The sequence below is a fragment of the Drosophila grimshawi genome, unplaced genomic scaffold, assembly GCF_018153295.1.
Source record: "Drosophila grimshawi isolate 15287-2541.00 unplaced genomic scaffold, ASM1815329v1 contig_1367, whole genome shotgun sequence".
Taxonomy (NCBI): domain Eukaryota; kingdom Metazoa; phylum Arthropoda; class Insecta; order Diptera; family Drosophilidae; genus Drosophila; species Drosophila grimshawi.
The window spans coordinates 7,716,737-7,743,151 of record NW_025062889.1 but is presented as its reverse complement, the minus strand read 5'-3'; the positions used below and the strand labels follow the sequence as shown (position 1 = coordinate 7,743,151).

At 37.9% G+C, this 26,415-nt stretch overlaps 1 protein-coding gene across 4 annotated transcripts in view; it reads right to left on the bottom strand.

Moving 5' to 3' along the window:
• LOC6560826 (A disintegrin and metalloproteinase with thrombospondin motifs 8) overlaps positions 1–26,415 on the bottom strand; it is a 51,047-nt gene that overhangs the window by 10,602 nt on the left and 14,030 nt on the right. For all 4 annotated transcript variants that reach the window (XM_032734926.2, XM_032734927.2, XM_032734929.2 and 1 more), the window contains 5 exons: positions 25,568–26,005; positions 16,947–17,042; positions 6,137–6,266; positions 5,228–5,502; positions 4,436–4,540 (listed from right to left, as the gene is read on the bottom strand). In XM_032734926.2, the coding sequence (XP_032590817.1) occupies positions 4,436–4,540; positions 5,228–5,502; positions 6,137–6,266; positions 16,947–17,042; positions 25,568–26,005 (1,044 nt within the window). The remainder of the gene's footprint in view (positions 1–4,435; positions 4,541–5,227; positions 5,503–6,136; positions 6,267–16,946; positions 17,043–25,567; positions 26,006–26,415) is intronic.

Sequence of the window (26,415 nt, the reverse complement as noted above, 5' to 3'; positions counted from 1 at the left end):
GCGTAATTAAATGTAAAGTCTCTTGCGTCGCATGGACTTAATATATTAATTTAATTTACAGGGCGCATAAATCGTGGCAACTGTCAAACTGCGGCCGCCACAGTTGCTTAAATTTCTATCATTACGAAATGCGCACCAAAACTATGCAACTGGCGGCATTTCAACGAAAAACCCACCCACCCAAGACTCAGACTCTCCAGTCTCAAACCCAGAGGCAGCTCCAATTCCAATTCCAGCTACAGCTTCAGCTTCAGCTTCAGCTTTAGCTTCAACTCAAACAAAAACTCCAATTCCTACTTCCCACTGCAGTGACATATGTTTTGACTTTTGTATAGCCGCTCGAGCGACTGCGCCCACACAGTCTGTCGGTTTTGTTTTGTGTGTGTTTTTGGGGAATGGATGTGAAAGACAGGCGGTGGCTATACTTTTGTAGGAAAACTTTGATATCATTTTCGAATTTTTTTTTCAAATAATTTTTAATTAAAGATATATTTTTGATTGCTTAGTGACCTGCTTTTATAATTTAAATATGTTTTTTTGCTAGTTCGAGCTGTAGTTTTTTTATTTTTTGTATTCTACGATATATTTGAATTCCGTTAGGGAATAATTCATATGAATTAAACTTTTTTTTTAAATTCCTGGTCATGTATTTGTCGCAGTGCACTTGTGGACACCACCCACGGAGCATGTTGGTTTTAGATTATTTGTTGTGTGGCATTTTAGCCTTTAGGTCAAGCCTTCGGGGATATATACTTTTCCTTTTGTCGTTTGCCTTATTGCAATTTATGTATTTCAGGCAATGGCGATAAGCTTTGTGGCTTTCCCGTTGCGACTCTCGTGACATATATATATATATATACTAATATATATAAATAGACCTGGGACCAACACCTGGTCGAGGTCTGGCAGCTACTTGAATTCGAAACTTCGTTAGCCAGGAATTTGTTATGACATTTGCAAATATGAGGCTCAAAATGTAATTCTTTGATGCATGTACGTATGTTTGTGCATGTGTGTTTGTCTTATTTTGGGGTCTAGATCTGATCAGGGTGTGGCAAATGTGCATTACTTAGCATTTCCGTGGCAATTGATAAATCCATGCCGATAACGTTGAGTGGAGATTGTTGATTGGCAGCAACAAAAAATGGTCTCGATATAAGTCAGTCATGCACTCACAATAAATAATAAATTCTAAAATTAAGCACTAATCAAATATTGGACTTTCTTTTAGTTTGCTTTATTGCCACAGTTTGTTGAAGGCCTTTTTCAAAAGCCACACAACTTGACCCCAATGCACAAAGGAGTTGTAGACTTACTGTCTGAATAGCCATTTGTTTTTTGTTCTACTGTATTCTATTGAGTAACTATTCACATAAATTAATCAGTTGCTGACAAATAACCAGCAGAATTACTTAACGCAGGCGTAGTGCAAAATGTTTATGTTGCTTAAGTTTGCGCAATTAATCGTTTCATGCGCTCAAAGTTAAATGACAACAAAACGTTCAAAGAACAGCAGAAAAAAAAAAACTGAAAATAATAATAAATATTGAAAAACTGCACGACTAGTAAAGCGCGTAACTGCAAGGCTGTTGAAATAAATCTAAAGGTGTTTGGTGTGCTCCAAGACTGCAAATTAGACCCCACCCTCCTCTGCTCAGAGAGAGAGAGAGAGAGAGAGAGAGAGAGAGAGAGAGAGAGAGAGAGAGAGAGAGAGAGAGAGAGAGAGAAAGATAGCGAGAGAGTAAGAGACGGAGACAACCAACAATAAGTTGGCGCTAAAATAGTCGCTTTGGCGACTATTTCAACCTAGTTTCAAGTTGCCAACTTAATAATGCATCAAACTTCAATTTATGGCTAAACTGAAATTCTAATCGAGTGTCGGCCAGTTAGTACACACAACTCTCCAATTACAATTTGCTAGCATATTAAATACACACACACGCACACTCACACACACATACATACACATTAATATGCGCTAGCGACACGCACATAATAAATTGCGTATACGCAACGTTGCCGTTGAAAAATGTTTGTGGCGCAAGCGCAACGTTCGACACTTGTACAGCTGTCGGCTGTTGGCTGTCGTAAAGCGATATGCAGCCCCATGTGGAGTGGAGTGATCAAGGGGGAACGAGGAGTGGGGGGGATGGCTGGTCTGGGCGTTCGGGTGTAACTCAATTCTAACGGAAAGTTGCCCGCAATTAATTAAAATGTTAATTAAATGTCACAGATAAAAGTTCAACGGTAGCAGCCCCTGTGAACAACGTCAGCTGCCCACGCGCCTTCATTTAATTATCTCTGTCGCATTTGAGTTTGTGACTTGTTGGTGTTGGCTTTACAAATCTGAAGCGATGACTTGTTTTGATTGCCCACAGCCGATATGAGAGAAATGCAACTGGCTGACAAGTTGATTAATCATTCTATAAAAATGATTATCAGCACAGGATTAGTAGAGCAGAAAAATTACTTCCAACTCAGAAAGTTAAAATCATCGAATGATGATTTGCATATTAAACATTTATCGCCTGTTATACTTAATATGTCAAACAAATTATTATGACTTGCCATAATAGCTGCCCCTCCGCATCCCACCCAATGTTAAATGCGTGACTTTGTTTTCAGTTGCATTAAGCTATGGCATATTGGCAAACAGACTTCATCGGTTTATCGGATATGCAATATCGCATAAATTTGTAGCCCCTTTTTACAAATTCTGAGTAATTACTACTTGGCCACGATTTCGAGTTCGACTGCGACTTCGACGTGCAATTCGAATCGAAGTCGAGCAAGTTACAATTTTGGTGTCATAAATTCACATTTGGATTTGTAGTTTATGGCCAGCGAAATAAATTTCAACATTAATTAGCGAGCGAAAAAAACCAAAATGTGGTCGACATTTAGCGACGGATGTAGCCGGTGTATCTACAGATACTGCAAGACGCAGATTCAGATACATATATACCCATACATATACTTCTGTGAGCCGACATAGAAGAGGAAGTTGCTGCATGAAATTGGGCAAAGATCTGAGCCGCAATCTGAGCTGCTGACGACGCGGCCCATTAAATTATATAACTTCAAACCAACGCAGCCGCAGCTACAATAACAACAACAACAACAACAACAGTTTGCTGCTGCATTATTTATGCAATTTAAAATATATTTTTTGTGTGTGTATGTTTCGCGTGAGGCACAAACCAATTGACGTACTTAGGGTAAACTGTCGACTTTATCGTGTGGGCATCATGCAACTTCAGCTGCAACTCGCTTGGCTGTGCTTTGTTGCAGGTGCAAGCCGCAAAATAAAAAAACTGCGCCAATTTACCACTTTCCACACACATGTGTGTGCCACGGTGTCTGCCTATCTGTGTGTGTATATCAATGGGTCGACAGTTTGAGTCAGACTCTTCTCTTACTCTCGCGTGTTGCTGTGGCTACAAAAAATGGCTTCCTGAACTGACGACGCTGACTTGTGTGAGAAAGTCAAGCGGGCTATGTAATAATGTTGTCAAAGTGTTTTATGGTCCCGTTACGCAATAAATGCATTCACGGCAGCAGTGCAGCTCAAGAAGCTGCTTGACAGTCTGAAGGATCTATGGATATACTAACGTACTCAAAAAACCAATTCCCTAAATTATTAAATTAATTAATTAAATTAATAATTAATCATTAAATTATTATTAAACCCTCTCTCGAATTTACCTAATTTGTTTTTAATATTCATTGCTGCACATAATTTATTCCAAACTTTAGACCACAATCTTATATATATATTTTGCTTTTGAGTGTATATGACGACAAGACTTCTTTTGCGTCAGCTCAACACTAACCAACACTTGGATTTGGCTCGTTAAAAGTGTTTTGTTCTTCGGAGCACTAAAATCAGAGACATTTCTATTTGGATTTAACAGCTCGGCAAGTTCGTTGCTTGAGTCTTTTGTTCGCGTGCGCCAAATTTGCTAATTCCTTAGACATTTAGCAACGTTGATTTTTTGCTTGCACGAGTATTTGGCTTCTACCGAAAAAAAACTTGTTAAAATTTGTAGCTTGGCTTTGTTTATGGCCCAAGCAAATAGCCAAATTGATTGTTCACATTTTTTCTAGCGTTACGAATTCGAAGCGCATGCGTTGCATGTTTGATGTGGTTGTTGTAGGTTTTTTTCTTTGCTATCTCTCCCCCTCTATCTCTCTCTCTCCCTCACTCTCTGTCTGTCTCTCTATGTTGCTCTCTTTTATTGTTGAACGATTGGTAAGTAAATCGTGATAAATTTGTTTTTGCTTGCCTGCGGCCGGCATCTGTTCCAATTTGCCAAATGCCCCCCTTTGGCTGGGGGTCAAAGTTGAGCGCTCAAATGAATTACTCAATTAGTCAAGTAAAAGCTAAGCTGCCGCTTATAGCTAAGAATTGTGTAAGGATTTGATATGTACTCACCCGAGAGATTATAATGCCAGCAATGCTAATGCGTATTCTGGGTCCCTTGAGCAGGCGGTAACGTAAATCGACACCGTTCCAAAACGAGATAAAGTAGCGTTTGACCTGTAAAGAAGCAAAGTTATTTTTGAGCGTATTTCATGTCTATTTGTGCACGTCCACAATTTAATCATTTGATCTGATTTAGTCGGTGTCTAGGTCTAGGCACATTCATCAGCTGCAGCTGTCGCATTTTTCAACTTTCATCCAAGCCGCTTAAGACTTAAGACATGCAGATCGCACCCAGATCAGGCAGCGTCATAAATCTTCAGCTGTGAGTGATGTGCATACTGAGAAGGTGTGTCGGAACTGTCTAAGAACTGTAGTTAAATAAACAACAGAGTTGACTGCGACCAAAGAGTTAATGCAGACAATTTGTCATAAGAATTAAAATGATAAATTTGAGAGCAAGTATAACAAAAGAATTTTTTAACTCGAGTCGCTAAGCTAATGAGACAAGCATTTAACGTTTAGAAATATATGAGTCTCTTTTAAAAATTGATCTTAAATTCTTCTACAGTCAAATTCACATCATTTCCTAGGGGTGCTCCCAGTTATTCGAGCTAAATTCCATTTCTTGTTCTTGTACAGATTGTTTTTTGTATGTCACGTTCCGTTCTATCAGATTTGATTGTCAAAAACAACTTTTACGCAATCTCCAGTATTTGGCTGGGAGTGTATGCGGTTTTTGGCAATCCCAACTGTCTGGATAAATATTGCGTGACAGCTTCATTTAGATTTTGGAGTACACACCTGCAAGTTGTCGCCGCCATGGAGACGATAGCCATCGTAGTCGACAATTACCAAGACCTCGGGATAGATGACGTATGGAGTTTGGCGTCTGGGTCGGATGCGGGACTCGGAGGTTTGTGGTTCCGCTTCGGTACCGTCCAGGGCGCCCTCATCCTCATCGTTGAGATCTTCAAAGTCGGGGCTAGTGCCGCTGCTGCGCCGACGTCGACGCTGCTGACGACGCTGTAGACGTTCAAGTTTCTCGCTGGCGAGCAGATCGTCCGGCTCCATGAAGGCTGCAAAGAGGGGAGAGGGAAGGCGAAGAGGCTAATGAATCACATCGAACATGAAATGCAATCGTTTCATTATGGCCCAGCCAAGTCAGGTAGCTGCACATTTAACTGTATTTTATATAATTTTTGGCTCATTAACTGGCAGCCCCAAAAAGCATTGTTGCGAAATGGTTTTCCTCGTAATACCATCCATAAAATAAGCGTTTTTATAGTGCATCGCAAATTAAAGCTGTGGTATTTTGGCGCCACCGCAAAGGTAAATGCATCCGGCGAAGGACAAACAATCACGTCAACGACGACATCGAGAGTTCAAGCTGCAAATTGAACTCATGGCTCAAGTGCCGCAAACGCGAACAGGAAATGCTAATCATGTACACGTCGATCTCTCGAAGACACTCGGAGCAACAGTTGTTTGCTAGAGCTTAGATATGGTTTCTAGTTCAATGTGCCCATTTAATAACTTGCGCAGATGAAGCTGCCGATTCGAGCGGCACAAACGAAGAATGCCGCAGTGCGGAGGATCAATGTCAGGCCAAGGCAAAGAATAATAAATTTGATGCTTATGCAATACGAGCAACATTGGGGGCCATATATCAAGATGTAAACGTTTTGGGACGGCATTTTATGGAATACCTACCAAAATCACTCAATTGATCATCTGTGGCGGCTGCTTCACGTTTGTAGACAATATGCTGGGCCTGCTCCTTGTTGGGACTGAGCTCATGTGGCAATGGCTTAATGACCATATCGTGACCAATGCTGCCCTCCTGTAAGAAAGAGTTGAAATGGTTTAAAATAAAATGGGGAAAATTGAAATATTTCATGTTAAGGCAATCAATCAATTGTGTGTGGGAAATTTTGAGAAAGTAAACAGTAAAAAATTTCATTGTGTTGATAAATATATTTCCATTGAAAGTGTCTTTATTTATGAATAAGAAGTTGTAATATTTCGTTCTTTTCGCACAGATCCTATTACTGCAAATGTACAAATCTCAAACATCTTGTCAATGTTCTACTCTTTTTTCTTCTGTCATAACTATAAAATGTATATATTACACTGTCTTATAGGCGACACGAGCGCACAAGTACGCAATTTTCATAATTTAGTACATTTGTTTAATATACATCTATTGAAAATATATATCAACATCAAATGAATGAGTTGGCAAACCTGGCGGCGAAGTGGTCATAAAAATTAGCTTCAATTTGCATAGCTGAATAATTTATGCAAATCATTTCGATCTAGATAAGAATGTTTCTTGGGCGTTTAGTAGTTTTATTACTTTTAGCTGTTGTTGTTGTTGTTGGTCTGTAATTGCAATAATTAGCTAAAAAATAATAAAATAAAATGCATAAGAACTCGACCTTGATAAAGGTTAGCCAATTGAAAGCAATCTGTTTAGCAATAGTTTTATTTGTGCCAATTGAAACTTTTAATTCATCAAACTAAACGTTGAGCAAATGCCGGTGGCAAGAAGTGTGGGCACCCACTCGACAACATTGGTGAGTTGGGCTAATTAAATCTTGCCACGCTCAGCCATTGCAATGCTAGGCTATAATTAAAATATTAAATATAAATTACAGCAGTCACTTTAACAACTGTATGTTGTTAATGTGCCTAAAACACGAACTCTCTGCTCACAGCGGGCTAAGACGAAAATGTGACTGGAATTTAAGTTGTGGCTCTTTGTTGAGTCAGGCATAATGGTTAAACTTAATATATCTATATATTTATATATATACATTTAAGAGATTGATGCATTAACTAAAAGTCGAATGGAAATATGCATCTGTGCTAAAGAACCTGACTGTGCGGCGCTCAGTAAATGCCAAAAGGAAACGACAAAGTTCAATGTCCTACAATAAAACGTCTGCCAAATGCCAACAACGTTAACAACAAAACCATTTTTGTGCCATAAACAAATTGCAAGCAACGCAGCAATGGCTGCAAATTGCCATTGATGACATGGCAGCTGACAACAACAACAACTTTGACTACGACATGGAGCTAACTTCAATGGCGTCTCTATTGAATTGCAAAATTTGCAAAGTGCGTTTCGCCTAATCGATTCCAATTGCATATTTGCCTCAACCGCACCTGGGCATATAAAAACATAAGAGATGCTTGCAATTGCGACACTTACATGCATTTTTTTTTATCAGATAACGTTGCGTATGATAAATGTACAAGATACATTTTTCGAGTTCGACATTCAACTTGAAAGCTGACATCGATTGCAGTCAGGTGAATGTGTAGGGCGAGAGAAAAATATAATATTATAATTGAAAATGTTCACAAAATTCATGCATTTATTATCGCATACTTGAAGTGCTCATTTATTTATAAAGTATAGTCTCTTAAAAGAGTATTTATTTATTACTTTTGTGCTAAGTATTTAAATAATTGAAATTAGATATTTGAACTTTATTGATATGCAAAAAAATACATAATTCACAATAGAGGTATTATGTGAAATTCTAAATTAATTATGAATTATTAGGCTTATATATCAAAGCATTATTGCATCAATAAATTACTTATTCATTCTAAGTAATATAAATACTGTCAATTATTTATTCATGAACTGAACCTGCCTGCTGTGCATGGAATATAGGTATATTCTTAGTATTAGCGCAGCTTGAATGTATATTATATATATATATTGTTTTTTTTTTTGTTTTGTTTTGTGGAGTGTGTAATTGACAACTGTCAAATGGGCGGAACGTATTTCGATTAAATTTTTATGTTTTAAGGAGACAAACAACTCGTACATATGCATGTGTTCCGCCTTTTCAGCAGCACCAACAACAACCAAAACTACAACAACACATGCAACACATGCAGCAATTGCAAGAAAAGCTAACTATTCGGCTGGCTAGAAAACCAGACAAGGCGTTTTGGGCGTGTGCCTTGGTTTTTTATTTTTGTACATTTATTTATTTTTGTTTTTGTTTCTTTGCTAAATTTATTTCGCTCTCATTTATTTATTTATTTGGGGGATTGTTGGAGTGCGGAGTTCTTTGGGCAGTCGACGAAACGAGTGTTATGTAATTTTTAAAGCGCAACAAGTTGTAATCTGGAAAAGTGTCTTGCTAGTCTGTCTATGCGAGAGTGCAATTAATAAATCACAAAGCGATTTATTTGTACACGTTTGCTTGAAATTTCAATTGTTTACTAAGTAATTCCCATAGTAACTAATTAATTCAAAAGTATTTGACACTAGCGTTGCCTAATTATGTTTTTTTTTTTGGGGTAAATATTAATCTTTATATAGGAAAACAGCAAATTGCTTTCAAACCAACACTGCTGGCCAGTAAATGAAGTTGTCTTAGTTGTCTAGTTTATGTAATCACCCACAACATGATTGTTGTATCTGGTTGCTTGTTGCCAGTGTTGTTGCTGGCTGTTGGCTGGAGACAGGCGCCGTTATTTATTGCATGGCCCGTACGCAATCCCCCAACAAGGCTCAGATCGTATTAAGCCTTTCACACACACACAAAAAGTCAGTCAGGCAGTCCGACTGTCAGTCTGTCCGTCGTTCAGTTGGACAAGACACCAAAGTGGCACCTGCTGTTAACTCTTTACATTGAGGCCACAGCCACGCCTCACTGATAGCAATCAATTGTCAATGCTATGATGGATTTGTGATGCGATGATAATGATATTTGGCATTCGCCATTCGGCATTGTCTTCTCCCATTTGACGCCTGATTGCTTTTTAATTTCGCATAACGAGCGCACATCAACAACAGGCATTATTCATTATGATTTTCGGGACCATTGTTTTGCAGGCTTGTTCATTGCATCATCGTTGAGACAATCTGCCAATCTGCCCCCGCCACAAAAGTTCACTGAACCAAAACATAGACACACACAGACACCATCGAAATTCACTTACAATCAAAATTAACACCTCCTGATGTTTGTTTTTAGTTTTTGCTTATATTTCCCCTGACAATAGCCGAAAAGCAAATATCGAAAACTGGCAGCAACCACACAAAAACAACACAACGAAAATCATTTTGTGGTTTGTAATTTTGGAAATTAGCATAATTTGTGCAAATTCATGACACGAGCATTTGACGCCAGCGGACGCAACAATCATGCTTGTGAATATTGTTTCTGCTGCTGATGTTTGTGGTTGATGTTTGCAAAAGTTACTGCTGCCAAAATTGATGATGTGGACTGCAGTGAAAATGTGCGAAAAATATAAGAAGTAAGAAATCACTGTACAGAACTTTGCATTAGCTGGAATTCGACTAGAAAACAGTCAAAACAATTTATCTTAGCAAAAGTTCATCATTCGTATAATTGTTATAAACATGTGTTTAGAATTTCAAAAATTGTGATACGTCATTTGATTTAAATGACTTATTTATGCAAATTTGATGAGTTTTAGTTTGGGCATTGGTAATTATCACGTCATAAAGACCGTACTTAATATTTTGGGTCGGAAGTGCTGCCACCTGTAATTATACCACTTTTACATACCGATTTTTTTAATGTTTCTTTTTTCTTGTTGGTTACAAGTTATAGTGTTAACTCCTAAGGTGTGTGTTGGCTTGTTGTTTTTTGTGTTTTTTTTCGTTATCATCTTGGTCAAGGTTAAATCTAATCGGCGCCTAAGATCACTGCTCAATGCGACTGCATGTAGTCATAAACTAAAGCAGCAGCAATAATAACAATAAGAACAACAACAAGACTAAGAACAAGAACATATATATGTATGTCGACATGGTTGGCACAGCCCCAGAGCAGTGTTAACAGTTTGTTTACATAAAGCAGCTCGTTAAAAAAAAATTATTAAAAAAAAAAAAGAACATCAAAGAATAAGTGAAACCACCTTCGGGCAGCGATAATGTATCTGTGTGTACAAGTGTAACTGTATCTGTGAGCGATCAATGAATATTTATAAAAACAGCAGCAGCAGCAGCAGCAGGCACCGCCCATGGTCAGCAACAAGAACATGGCCCACACCGCCGCTTTGACATTCTAAGCCAAAATGCAATCAAAAGCAATCAAAATTAATTTGCTCACTCGTTCATTTGCCCAAATGTATCTGCTAGATGCTCAACTCATTCTGCACGCTTTTTGGCATAATTTGTTATACACAAACGCACATGTATATATGTGTGTGTGTGTGGATGTGGCTACTATGCGTTGGCTGCTGTTGTTGGTAACAAGTTCAATGCGAACGGGGCAAGTCAAAGTGCGCTTTAGAGTTGCCGCTCCAATAACTTCGCATGACAGTGCTACCGAAGCGGTACAGAGGCAGTTGGATGTAGGGAGATGGGGGAGGGGAGGGGAGGGGTGTCTGTTTTCTGTGGGCCAGACAGACGCTTGATGAAGTTGCATGTCAATGTCAGATGTAGTCAAAATCAACACAAGTCAAGTTGGTTGCTGCTGTTGCTGCTGCTGCAGTTATCCTTGCACTTACTTTGCCAAAGTGAAGGTCTCTCAAGGCTGTCGCCTATGCCAATTCTCACATGAAAAATTTGACTAAGATAATTTGAAAACATTAAATATAGTTTATGCAGTTGGGCAACTGAGAGACACTTACAAAAATGTAGCTGGCCCTTTTTTGAGAAAGACTATTAAAGTGTTGTTTTTTTTTCTAATTGTAGCAAAAGTTAATTAATGAAAATTAGGCAAACAAACTATGCAATTCAAATATGACAGTTAATCGCATTTGACTTTTAATTTATTTAAGCCCCAAAATGACTTTCCCTCCGATGAGGCGTGAAAACTGCCGCTTAATCGTCTTATGTGATCTGTGTGGTATGGCATATGCACGTAACCGATATGGCAGACCGTTATTAAAATGCAATATGCTGAACGGCACCCGCCTGTAGTTGTAGTAGGCACACTGTTGTTATCAAGTTGCCACACATTGCCGTTTTGGGGCGGCAATTAAAAATCATTTTTCATGAGGAAATAGCAGACAGTGCTCCAAATTGATTAAATAATATAAGTGCCCCACATACATATATATGTTTGTGTGTGTGTGTGTGTGTGGTGTGTGTGTGTGCCTGGGGTATAATTGAATAGACTGAGGCATGGAGCGCGGCTAATCCTTTGTGTGCATGCGTAAAGATTGCCAGCGGCTGATGTTGCAGCAATAGCAGCAAAAGTTGCTGCTTAGGTGTGATGTTGTTGTTGTTCCCGCTGCGGCAGCGCGTGCTAAACGCTTGTGACTCGCTCGCGATCTTGCATTCAACGAGCACCTCAAGTTTTGACTAGGTGCTTGTCGTAATGTCGGATCAATTTTGTCTCAGCTTAGTTACAGCAAGTCGGCCAACTGGCTAAACCCGAAACGCAAATCGTTTTGGCAACTAAATTTGCATTGGCCATATGCTTCATTTGATACGTTATGTGGTGAAATTGCCAATTTATGTATTAGTTTCGATCAAAAAATGACTAGCTTCATGTAGGAAATGTTACGGTTGGTTCGAATTACTCAACTCATTAGATTAAAATATTTAACATACTCTAAGATGAAATATAATATATATGCGACAATTCTTCTACACTATAAAGTCGCATATAAAGATGACTTAACATGTTCCACAACTTTGTCAAAGCTTGGCCCATATTCAAAGCCATGTTTTATTGATCATAGTTTAAGTTATATTTTAATAAGGCGTTTAAATATGAAAACCCAATTTTCTGTCTAAATTCTACTTTAAGAAATCGAAAAATTTTCCACTGTGAATAATTGGCTGAACCCGTATTAATTATTCAGTGTAATGACTTTTTTACCAATAAATTTTTACAAAATTCTGATTTATTTAAAATGTTAAGATTTAATGAGCCATATTGATAGCAATTTAAGGCAATTAAGCAATTGATATTAAAATTAAAGTGCATAATGCACGGTCATAAAGTCGAAAATCGAATAAGTTATAAATCTCGTCTCATAAAAAACGATGTATTTTATTGTCGACGTTTCTGTGAATGTCAAATCGAAAGACTTAGGCAACGAACGCGCTGCAGTCATCGGCATCGGCCCAAAAGAGCAAATAACATAAATTAAAGTGATTTTAACACGCTAATGCCATAGCCAATGCAAATGAAATCAGTCTGACCAGTCTGTAAGTCTATATACTTATATAAAACTTAGAAATTGTGAGGCAAAGACACGTTCAACTCTGTGTAAATATCAAGGCTGTAACATCAAGCAGCCAAGTATAAACAAATTGTTAAGAAGGTGACGACGAAGAAGCTCATCTTAAAACCAGTTTGCTACCAAAGAGACTTGAGGCTTCTCAATGATGATGAGGTGTCTGAAGAAGCCGGCGTATCTAATAGAGTTGCCCAAAACAAAAAAAAAATAAAAAACACCGCGAAACCGTGTCCAAAATGGCAACGGACTATGGCTGTTGTCGTTTCAGCTACCAAATAATTGTTCTGGCTTGTTGATTGTGTTTTGTTGCTATTTACAATTGTGCCTGCTGTTGCTATTTGATCAAATGGCATAAATAGCCAGTGCACACACATATTTTGATCTTTAGCGCTGCACTCACCAAATGCCAAAGTGACTGCAAAGGGCAAAGCCAAAGGCGAAGCTAAACGGCTGCTGTAAAAGGCGGTGGCTTCGAATATCAGTTGGCAATAGATGCACACCCAGCGGTATTTGTGATATTTTGGTTTTCTATACAATACTTTTGTGATATAATTATCCGTATCTGATTATAGCTGTGTTGAAGATACACTAAACTATTGGGGCCGCAAAAGTATTTTAAAGTCGCCAAAACATGAGAGTGGCATTTTCAAAACATAAACTCAATCCTAGTACAATTGTCAGATACCTTGCTAAGGGCTTGTTAATAAGTCGATGAGCATTAAAAAAAGATGAACAACCAACCTGTTGCGGAGTTTTGGCTTCTCGACCTTTTGGCCAATTTATTTAAACAAAACAAAAAAAGAATGTCTGTTTGGCCTGACATTTGGCGCGATTAGCATTAATCAAGCTTGGTGCTTATTTGTGCAGTTGGCCCCAAAAATGCTATATATATCTGCCAAATAGCACCGGCCATTTGTTAAGATCTATGCGACCATTAAAGTCTGGGTAGGCAGAAAAAATTATGATTACGCTTTTGGTTTGATGTTTGCTTAAATGTTGATTGACGTCTTGTTGTACTGGGCGTTTGACCTTGAACTCGTTTCATCTTAAGTTACTCGCTGATACATTTCGACGCACTTTACCACAACATACAGTGCAATGCACTCCATAATTGTATTAAGCAATTAACACAGGCGCCAAAATTATTGTCATCAATTTTGTATATTTGCGCAACAAATTGCCTCAAATATGTACAACAACAATAAGAAATGGAAATGAAATTAACGCCAAATGATGTTGGGGCGGGGACTGAACTTAATTAGCCATGACTATTATTTTGGTCTTTGCATGTAGACGATGTGTCTTGTTGCCTTTGGAATATGACCATGTTGCTTATTGTTGGGGATTCAGCCGAGCGAATATTTTGAATGTCGAAATATTCAATGCCAAATTGATTAGCGTATGTAACCATACAATGACGATGAATGACAGCCAATTACATTATATGGGGGCATAATAAACTACCCCTATAAATAGCATGTGTCTCAGTTTGAGTTATAGGTAAAACTGTGACGCATTGGCAGGTTTATAAATAACAAATATTCAAACATTTTCTTTTAACACTCTTAGTTTCCTTATGCAATTTCAACACTGCAAAATAAAGCGCGTAAAGCGTTAAAGGTAGCACCAATAAATATATAGTTTGTTTGCGTACTCTCGCACTCAGCAAGTTGGCCTAGACCAAAATTGGGGCGTTACCGATACCCCGTTTCTCTTTCAACTGTGCCCAACCCAGCGAGTAACTTAACGCACCAACTTGCTGTCCATTTGAAATGGTTTGACTACAACTTCAAATGCCAGAGGGGCAGGGCGGCAAACACTTCTGTGACTATTTAGGTAATCAAGTCACAAAACCAACAACAACAACAACAACAGCAAACAGCGCGTTCCAATTCGTGTGCTGAGCGATAATTAAAAAGGCCTACGGTGCAACAACAATAGCAACAACAATCACATCAACAACAACATCAAAAGAAGTGAGCAAATTTTTGGCGCAAACTTGTGAAACTCACAGTTAGCCAGTTTGTGTCTTAAGTCTTTTGTTTTGCATTGTGCTTCAAGTGCTTAAAGTGCAGTTGAATTCTTTCCAAGAATTACTGATGATCTGCGATTTGAGTATAGAGTTAAGAAATAATTTGACGTCAAAGCAAAGCGTCTACAAAATATTTCATTCAACGCATTGCAGTCCAATAATTACAAGTGCGGCTTAAGTCAGACGCACATTTTATGGTACCAACTATTCGGTTGGGTCTAATTAACTAACTATAAAATGGCCAAAGAGTCATCACAGCGGTAGACTTCATTTGCCGAGTCTAGAGATTGTTGCACAACACTTTGGCCGCCTTTATAAATCTTCTGTTTTTTGTCTTTTTTTTTTGTTTTTAATTATAAGTCGGTGTCTTGATATTTTCATGCCGTTTAAGGTCAAAGCTAAGCCGGAAGACGGGCAGCCAACTGGGCAGCCAGATCGATCGACCAACTGGCCGTTGAAGCAGCTGCATTCGGGATTGCGAAATTTTCGCCAGCTTTGCACTTCAAAATGTCAGCGAGCGCACATTTTCTACATATTATTTATGAATTGTAAAATTTTTGGTTTTTTTTTCTTTTTATTTTATGCCTGGCAACGCGCACTTGGCCATAACAAGTCGGTCAAGACGGCCAAGTCGGGCCAGACATTGCTGTTTGACCTTTTATTAGCTGTGGCTCTTTGTGATTTGCTGGCCAACTTGTCTGTGTAATTATTATCTAAAATACATTTTCGACTTTTGATTAACAAATGAAATCTGCCAAAAAAAATTTATTTATATATATATATATATATATTATATATATATTGTTATAAAGAAGCAGCCGAAAAGAGTTGAAGCCTGGCTTATTGGCCGTTTGACGCTGATTGTTAATGGTTGATTGGTTTGATTGACCCTATTACCATGTATGCATAAATATATATTTGGCCAACTTGATTCATTATTGATTATAATTTTCTGTGGTATTGTGACATTTGCTATGGTCTTCAATACAAAATCTCAATTCACTCATTTATTTGCATTAACAATCGAGTGGGTTTAAGTCTTTGGACACGCTGCAAAAATTGGCACTTATGTCAGCATTGTTATCAGAATTTCCCAACCCAATTAAAGTCGACTTCCTTTTGCTCATTTTTTTTCTCTTCTGCGAAACAAAAGTTTGCACTTAGTGCCGAATATTTAAGCACTATTTTTTGAGTTCAATTTCCGCTACAGGTTAAATGTTAATTGCCAATTGTGTTTGGAATTAAAAGCTGAAGCAATTTATCAGCTTCTTATTATCTGCAATAAGACTAAAGCTGTTAATAAAAATACAAGAGTCGACCTTCAAACAATGGAGCTGATGTTAGGAAGCAAAAATAACATTTCCAGCTTTGTTTTTATTTTTGTTGTATTATACAACAAATATGTATAATATGCAAAATACAATTTCCTGACTGCTTAATAATTTAATACACTGGAACTATTACAAATGGATGAAAAAGTAATGAAGTGGTGCAAAAAGAATGTAACAGGCAGAAGAAAGCATCTCTGACCTTATAAATTATATATATTCCTCAACGGGATCAATAGCCAACTAGATTAAGCAATATCCGCCGACCAGTCTATCAGTCTGTATGAACGAACGCATCTGAGAGAATATACATAGGAGCTAAATAATTCATATATCTCAAATCAAGTTTATTTTGATATCGTTTCTTTAACACTGCCATTAATTTGTATCGTAAATTGCTATTAATGATATTAGTTTTTTTTGCCTATTATAATACTTATGGCTATATCTAAGCATATCGCCCATAAGCCAGAGTTTTCACTTTAGCAAATTGGTCAAGGTGCTTGATTTGGTTTTGACGACAACTCGTGAGTGTTTGTATTTCGTTATGGTTGTTGCGTTTGTTGCAGCTGGGGCCATTTGACAATGTCTAATGTCGATCGACATGCAATTCACATTACGGCTGCCGTTTCATAGCGCTGCGCGTTATTGTCGATCTAAATTAATGCTTAATCAGCAGAAATTGTCTAAGTCTGCAAATTATTCGCAAGTGGCAGGCGTTTAATTGTAACTGCCCCCAAGTGCTGCCCACAGTGGACCAAACAGCAAACCGCATTTTGGTGGCAAACACAGCCAAGTTTGACCATAACAATGGACTCAGCTTGTCAGAACAACCACAGCAATAAAACTCTTACAAGCGGATCGACAAAGGAGGGGCGTATTTATTGAAATTCTTGTTGCACATTTTTATTGATTGTGTTGACCTTCACAGATGCCTAGTTGGTTATGTGAATTGAGCACTTACCATTATCAAATCACCCGTCTCCATGTGACGTCGCATCAAGATTGCTGCCATATTTTGTTCATCTTGGAATACCTCGCCAATCTCATGCTTGTGATGCTGCAAAGAGGAGAATACAAGTTTATTAATTACAAATTCAATAAAACATGAGCTGCAGCATAAATAAATATTTAAATTAAAACAATTCTCAAAGCAAGGTTGATCTTATACTGATTAAATTCATAATGCATTTAAATTATACAAAAAAAAACGGCTTACAATTTCTAAGCAATATCTATTATACTCAGCTAATCGGTCAGGATATTAGCTCAATTTACTTAGCCGACCGCCGGCTTTCAATTAATAAGTAAATTAATTTTTATAGTCGCATTCCAAGCATACCAAAAATTAACAACAACAACCAAACTAAACGTAAAGCAATTTTTTATGTATATATGTAAATAAAATAAAAAAATAATGCTGGCCTGCAATTCTGTTTGCCGGCCCGCAAGACAAAGCTAAAGCGTGGTGGTCAGGCAGCTGTACATTAATTAAATGCACCAGCAGCAGCAGCAGCAGACAGAGACAAAGTCTGAAACACATGGACACAAAGATTAAGAGGCACTCTTTGGGGTGAGATGAAACCCGGAGATCGGAGACCAGAGACCAGGGTACCTAGAGTTGGTTGGCTAGATGCGTGGGTTATAGCTGCGGCGCATTGATTTATGCACTTGGTCAGTAAATGTGACGCCTCAACATGCACGTCACTCATTCGCCGTGTGTGTCGAGTGCTGTTTTTTTTTTTTTTTTTGTTATTGTTGTTGTCTTCTGAGCCTGACCATGAATATGTGGATAGAAACTAAAGCGTAAGCTTTTGACATTTGGCCAACTGGCGGCTAGCTGATCTGGTTTCAGCTGCACCATTCTGGCAATCCTTTGACATCGACATTCGTGTAAATATATTTTTTTTTGCCAGCTTGTGTCTTTTGCATTTCAAGGCAACTGTTTGTGGTTGATCAGCTAAAGGCCTAGAGGATATAAGCACTTATAAGCGAATTTGTTTTGAATTGGCATACTATTTGAATTACTCGCTGGACAGTTGAAAATCACATGTGCAGCTAATTAAATTAATTGCCGCTCCGCCCGCCCATTAATTCTGTAATAAATATCGAAATAAATGTAATCTGACACTTGACATCAGCATTTGGCATTGACTGCGTATCGGACTTAGGCCGCCAAATCCCAAATCTAAGCCACCAAACTTGTCCGCGGCGCTCTATCGAATTACAAGCATAAATCATTTTCATAACTGGCCTCAGTCAAGATATACTATAACATATTGCATGTGAAAAATGCCATAAAACTAAGCAAAGTGCCAAAATCAAAGTCAACTGCAAATTGACCAAATAGCCATAGGCAAAAAAGGCAACAAAAAAATACGTGTAATGAAAGCAGCCCGAGAAACCGCATTGACCATAAATCAGCTGGGGGTTAACTGAACAATGCGCCAGCAAACGGAAGATGTGATTTTCAAAATTGAAAATGAAACTAGTCATAATGTATAATTGAATATATACTTTATACGCGTTATGTTCATAAAAATGTTAATGTTCAAAATAAGTGCTCAAATTAGAGAGAGAGAGAGAGAGAGAGAGAGAGAGAGTGAGAGATTGAGGGAAACAGAGAGAGCGAGAGAAAGTGCAACATATAAGACGGATCGTGTTTCTATTTGCATTTATAACACAAAAATTAATAAATGCTTTTAAATCTATTTTTATTTTTAAGCTGAAGCTTCTAGAGTCTACGAAATGAAAACTTCTTTATAAAGAGTAAAACACCGAAAGGAGAAGCACCAATTTCACATTCAAAGAAGAATCCAAAAAATTAAACATATTTTTTTTTACAAAATTATGTGCAAAATGGTGTCTAGAATCCGCAAAAGTCGTGATGTATTTTACAAATTGCCTGGTGGATGATCGAATCACTGAGCCTGTCTGGTATGCGAGTGAAGACAGGGGGGCGTGTCCAAATGGGGTGGTTTGCTGTTGACCGCGAAACGTGTTGACACGCAAACGCACCACCACAGCCAATAAATATCAATTTTCATGTGCAACAGGCATTTATAGCTTAATTTGTTGTTGTTAACGGGGCTGGCTGACATGTCTTGGCTAACGACCTTGTGAAAATAAGTTCAAAGCAACAAGAGCGACCCCCACACCAAATGGCTCACGTATTTCAGTATTTGCTGTACTTGCTGTATTTCTAATTCAGCTGCCAACTGGCAAGAATCAAGGCACTTGTTATCCACGTTTTTTTGTTTTGTTTATTTTTTGTTTTTGTGGCTGCTGCTTTTGTCACCGTTGCAGCAGCCATGTGGCCAAGTGTTTTGGCCATATTTATAAACGCTTAGTGTCCGGTGGCCACTTAGCCTACCAAAGACTCGTTTGCAGCACACATATTTTTTTCATCCAATTTTTATTATTCCTATTTCTGTTTTTTAACATTTGTGTTTTTAGTTTTTTCTTTATTTTTTTGGTTTTCTAAGTGCTCTTGAGCTGACATTACATGCCGCTGGACCAATGTCCTTTGCTCGTTGACAATTGTGTGCCCATTTTGGCTGATTCTGTATTGTTGCTATTTTAATTAGCCAACTCGATGCATGAATTGTTAGCTGTGAATTGTAAATTGCTGAGTGTTGTTTCTGATTCTATTTCTATCTCTGTTGCTGTCGCTGTCTCGCATTTGGTGTCTATTTTTGTATTTCTTTTATTAACGACGTCGTAAATTTTAATTACAAAATGCTACAAGACATTATGCAAATCGCTGCCCACAGATATGGGCGATATGCCATCTAAAAATTGTTGTGCAATTTCAGTTGGGCGCTTATGTAAATCACACTTCTCACATCGGCTAACTCGGCTACTTCAGTAACTTCAGTTTGAGTTTGAGCTTGAGTGTCCGACTGGCCCCAAGGGCTTTCAACTAATTTGGCGCCATACAATTTGTTGCCTTTCTACAAGTATTTCGCATATTATTTTTATAAATTGCTCCTCATTATCTGTATCTGGCGGCTGTGAGAGAGCGAAATACGCTCACAGTAATTAAATGAAAAAAAAAATAATAAAAATAATAAAATGAACAGAGCATTTAAAGTGTAGCTTTCTAACTCTGAGAGATGTGTGGGCGTCATAAAAAGGGAATAATTTGATAAGTGAACTACATCTCTACTCTCTAAAAAACTCCCTCAAAAACGAAAGTAAAGACAGGTGAAATACTCTATCCAAAAAATAAGATACTGCTGCTGACAGACGTCATCCAAAAAGTGCTATATCTCCATTAAGTGTAAAAACTGGGCAAAGGAAAGTAAAAGCTGCTCTCCACACAACTATCAACTTCCGGGCAACGCTCTTTATTTAACATTTTGGCATGCAAATTGGTTCAAAAGAGAAAGAAAAACAAGGCTGCCAAACAAATGACTTAGGCAACGAACTTGACGAAGTGAAAATTAGCCTTTGAACTATTATGCGAATAATATCGTTAGCGGAACGATGATTTATCATGTGCATTGTAGCCTTAAGCCTAATCGTTGTATTTAATTTACCATTGTTGTCGTTTGTTTATCTTTTGGCTGATTTTTGTTAAATACACCTACACTTCAATAATCCCAATCCAAGAGTTTTTTTTTACATTTTTTTTTCGGTGAGCTACTATATTCGTAGGTCCACCAGCCATTTAACCACGCTAACTGACAATTAACGCATTAGCCGCGACATCGACAGCGACATCTACTTGTGAGCCATGTGGGCGTTTTGGTGTCGTTTCGTTTCTGTTTCTTTGATGGTTACGCATACGACGCGTTGGCTGCCCGCCTCGACACGCGCATAATGATTTCCATTTATCGGTGTGTGTCAGACTTGATTTGCTGTGCGCGTTTATTACGCACCATTATGCACCGTACTGTGCGCATACAATGTCGGACACATTCACAAGCACACACACTCGCACACACACGCACAGGCACAATAGACCGCACAGTTGACTTGATTTTGAGTGCAGGCTGTTTGTTTGTTTTGGTCACTTCTGGCCGTCACAATGCCAAGGCTTTTTATTTCTTTTTGGATCTAGACAACCTAGGCACAACACTCACAGACCGAAGCTTATTGTTTGTCTATTATTTGGCTAATTACACACACATTTCATTTCGTTCAGCGATGATCAATGTTATGATTAAGTTCGGAATTTATTCAATTGTGTGTCCAAGATTAACGGATCAGCTTAAACTGATCGAGAGAATTCATTCGAATGAAGGTAAATGATTGAATTGTCATTTTTGTTATTGAAAATCTTATATATTGATAGCTATAAATCAAAAGAGTATTAGGTATCAGCTGCTTATGAAAATACGTTGATGCTGTAATAAATATTTACTAAAATCGAATATCTTAGATGTGTAGGTCGTTGTTTTATAAGTGTGTATGTAAGTGTTTATGGTATAAATATATTCCCTTGGCTTACATTTGTTTGAATTATCATATTTATTTAATATATATAACGATTGCTTTCCACTTTTGATCTTTACATTGATCGTATGTCTTTCCAGAGTATTTATCTCTTTTATTTTGATTTAGATACAGTTCTTGAACATATATTTTTCTGTGCCTTTAATAATTTGTAGGAAATAGCTTTAAATTGCATTCTTCAACAGTCCATAATCATAAGTGCTGCGAATTATGTTTAAGCTATTACTTTTTTCAAACAAAATTACTTAAAATGCAAAAGCTTCCGCGCTTTCATAAAAGTTTTTCGTATATGGCCGCCGGGTAAGCAAATTTCCCAAAAAAGCAGAAATCTCCATCAGCAAAATCAAAAAGCAAAAAATGCTTGCCAAAAATAAAGTACTCGTTACTGGTGCTCCAAAGACGTATTCGTACTTTTATAGTGCAAAATTTGGCCACAAAAAAATCAAATTAAATAAAAAGGGAATGAGCAACCTCGACTGCTGTGAGATCGACTTTGTCGGTTTGCTGATTATTGTTGTTGTTGTTGTTATTGTTCGGCTACAAAGCAGCAAGCCGCACAGCGCTAACAATAACTGCAACATGAGCACAGCAAACATTACAATAACAACAACAACAGCAACAAAAGGCTGTCTGACAACAACACGGGAGCATTATGCAACCGATTGCAGCGCCGCAGACTCGAGAAAAAAAAAGCTAGCGAAATGCCGCCAACGGGTCGGCGATTTCAGCTGCTTTCTATGCGGCCGTCGCTGACTTTTTTTCCAGAGTGGGAGACAGTGCGACAGTGAGCTAATTTCAAATTCATTCAGCTGCCAAACGTTAGCCATAGTCAGCAGCTCATTAATCAAGCATCGCTTCATCCAAATGTAAATGGCCAGCAAAGTTGGAAGTCGTTTTGCAACGACAGGGTACTCCAGTTAGTTGCACACATATCCGACTATATGCATATCGTCGAGGGAAGTGGGGGACTGTTTGTGAAATGTGCACCAATTGCTTCAACAGCATTTTAATTATGCACCTCGGCACTCGCGGCATCTATCAAAAATGCATTTTTAATGCTTTTTTTGTTTCCTTTTGAAAACTCAATCAGTTTGACTTTCAGTTCGCTGCGGCATTTTGGGGTATGGCTTGGAGAATGAAGCGACTTTGTTAAAGTCGAGAAGTGGTGCACATTCATTAACCGATTCTTTTGTTTTTACGCTTGCCCCATATAAGGCAGCTGGTGCCAATTGCAGTGGCTTATTTTTTAGGTCTATTTATATATTTGTACATATATTTTTCACATAGGTGCCATATATTCCCCAATGCCAAGCCAATACGTAAGGCGTTTTTTCGTTTGTACTAATCGGAATCTGAACTTATATAACTGTCAGTTTAATGTGAATTTATTAAAGACTTTCATGATCAAGCAATAGGTTCACGACTCCAAAATAATTCGTAAAATACGATCAATGCCTTCCAACTTTTTATGCTGGCATGAATATTTTCCTGTTTGCAAAAAACAAAAACAAATTCGTTATGCCCGTTTAGACGGCTACTATTGTGTGGCAGGCCGAGGAAACCTGCACCTTTATTTATACTATAGCCGAGTGTTTTATTTAATTTTTTGCGCCTGACCTTTGTGCGGGGCCTATCGATTGAATGCGGCAGTTGGGTGTGCCCAGCGACGCCTTGTGTTTGCCTTTATTTTTGTGGCAGCAACACAAATAAATTGCAAAGAAAACTTTAGGGCGTTGCCAAGTGAACCAAACGACGCCTTCATTGTTTGTCCAGATATTGAACACAAAATTTCACTGCACGAATCTTATTTTCATCAGCAACAGCAAAAAAGGTGAGTGCACCCACAAAAAATGTGCAATTAAAGTTCAGCTAGCTATAATTTTGAAAGTTCACTATTGACACCAAGAAAATCGACGAAAAATGCACAGTAATTTCGATTAAATTTGCGGCTAGCAAATGAATTTCCCTGGGCAAGTTTGTGTCTTAAGTCTTTTGTTTTACGTGTGAAACGAGGTCGATTTTTTTAAATCATTTAGAATATTTTTCGCATGCGGTTTTAAAATTATTGCAAATAATTTCAAATAATACAGACGAAAAGAAAAAATACAAAAATTGCCAAAAAAAAAAAATCCAATTCATGCCACAAATTAGAATAAATGTTTTTTGATGGAAGGTCTCTGACAAAGTGCCGTCATTACCAAACAAAAATCATGTACAGCAAATATAAAATTCAATTGTTATTGTTGGCGTCCACAACTGGAGGCCATTTGGTGTGTGCAGCTATTTGTGGCATGAGTCAAAAGATTTTACTGGCACCCAAAAAAAAAATAATTGCCAAATTGCGGAGACTTGGAAAATGTCGTGTGTAGGTCTGTTGCAACCGTGTTGCATAAAATGCATTCAGCGCATTTCATATTAATTAAAACTAAGTCCAAATCTTCCAATAAAAAGATACTCGCATAAATCTTTCCGCATTTTGCATGAGCCGCAACAGTTGAATTATCACACATAAATCACGGAGCAGCCAAAGACCATGTCGTAAAAATTTAAAGTCAGAGACAGACAGAGAGAGAGAGAGAGAGATAGAGAGCGCAAGTTTTATTTGACATGACATTTCACTTTCATTTCCGAAGTTTGTGTCTTGCATTAAAATCAGTTTTATTTTATGCACAACTGACTCAACCCTCAGTTTGGCAATATGCGATCAATCGACTTTGCCTGAAGTTTGGCATCATAACAAAAAAACCAAAAAAAAAAAACAGCCCAGTAAGTAATAACAATAAAAATTCACTTGCACCTGCGGTAACAACGCCCCCTTTTCATTGTGGCTGTACAATTATATTGGTATTGTGTATGTAAACAAATGCTACTCTACCTTATATATATATTTATATAGAAGCGAGGCAAAAGAAAGTGAACGCTCATAATTGAAATAAGTCACGTTCATGTTCATGGCAGAGAGTCACAGACACCCAACGTTTTTTTATGTGTGGGTTTTATATGAAATGAAATAGATTTTTCCTATTTAAGGCGTGTGAAAGAGATCATTCAATTAGACTATGCAAAATTACTGTAAAACTATTTGGCTGCCAATCAAATGCAATGCAAATATGACTCTAAAAATCTACAAATGTTTTGAGCTGCAAAAAAAGGTGCAGCTTAGTCAACAAATTTGTCAACCGAAATTAAATAACTATTAATAATAATTACTTTGCATATTTCTGTTGACTTTACACATAATGAGTGTCGCATGCTATTAAGACGATCAATTGTCGTTTTAGTGCCAACAACTGTCAAGTGCTTATCTCCAGCTACCAACTTTATATAAGCTGATTTCCGCACGTCCTTGACTTTAAAATAAATGTGTTGCGTTTATTTGTGGCAGATAATTGCATAACAAGAAATGTAATTAAGCTCAGGCTCCAACAGTAGTCTGGTGGAGCCCCAGACACAGATACATAGCGTCTAATCTCTTTATCACATGGCCAATTAATTTTGATTAGATTCAGGTAACAAAAATGTTAACACATACAATAACAATAACAAAGTGGCAAACGAAGCGCAACTAAAGCGAATGCTGATAAGAAGCAAAATAAGTTGCAAACTCTGTTTACTCAAAGCGGAAGACGAAGCCACACAGATACAATGAATAAAGAAATACAAAAAGGAAAACATCCATGCACGAACAATATAAACAAAAAGCAACAAATGTTACAAATCATGATGTAACAATGAAAGTGCAACAAAACCAATCAAAAAAGGTAGCCACAGAAACGTGGTAAATAATAATGACACAAACAATAATGGCAAATAACATAAAATTTATCGAATTCCATATTTACTCTGGAGGAGTGCCAGAAGATTGTTTATTTAACTATAGCAGAATGCAAAGAAATAACTATTTTGGCTTCAATTGAACACTTTTGAAATCTATGAGAATTGTTGTGGAATGTATTTGATTATTGAGATTGTAGTTGTGTTTGTGTTTGGGTTCAGTTTAACAGCTTCTTGTAGATTGAACATAAAAATTCTAAAAATTATTCTATTATTTTGAGATTAAAGTAAGATTTAGAGCATGATACTATTTCCTCAAATCCTATACAGTAGACTTAGACTTAGACTTACCTCCTCGTTGAGCACCTCCTGCAGATCTAGGCCATGTGTGGCATTTGGTTCACTGCCCACCGACCACATACGCAGCTCGTGTGGCGCTCCCTTGAAGAGACCCTGCGTGGCGCGCAACGTGAGATTCATGTGGCGTCCAAAGGCACTGAAGGACACATTGTGCGACTTGATCGAGCTCACATCACTGTCAAACAGATGATTACCGTTGCCAGCTTCCGCTGCGGCCGCCTTCAGCTCACTGTAGTAGGCATTTTTGCTCAGATCCTTCTTCACATGATGTGCCTTGCCCAGGGATTCGCCGATGCTGCGACGCTTGCGCTGATGATCACCTTGGGGCGTGTGGTGCAACAGCTGGACGAGCTCATAGTGTGGCACAGCGTCATGTGTGTCCACATGAAAAACTGAATTCAGTTGCTCTGGCGACATATGTTTGTGCAGCTACAAAGAGAAACAAAGAGAGATAAAGAAATATAGTTAATGAATTATATGGATAATTTTATAGCCGCTGGCAGCTACAAATTGTGGCAATTGTTTAAATATTAATTGAAAAATTATCAAATAATTCAATAATGCAATAAAAGCACGCCACATACGGCACAAGTGTTTATACGGTTATAGTTTTATATACGGTTTGTTTACTGTTTGCATGGGCACTCAAGTGCTGGTCTAGAGATTAACAAGCTGAGCTAAGCAGATCCGAGCCAAACTGAACTCAGTCGAGGTTTGTCGGTCGCAAGTATCTTCAGCAAGTGGGTCAGGGTCAGATGGTCGCATGCCGCCGCTTGGGGTTTCTACAACACACACACACACATATGCATATGTATGGGGCTGCTGAAGAAATCCAGCGG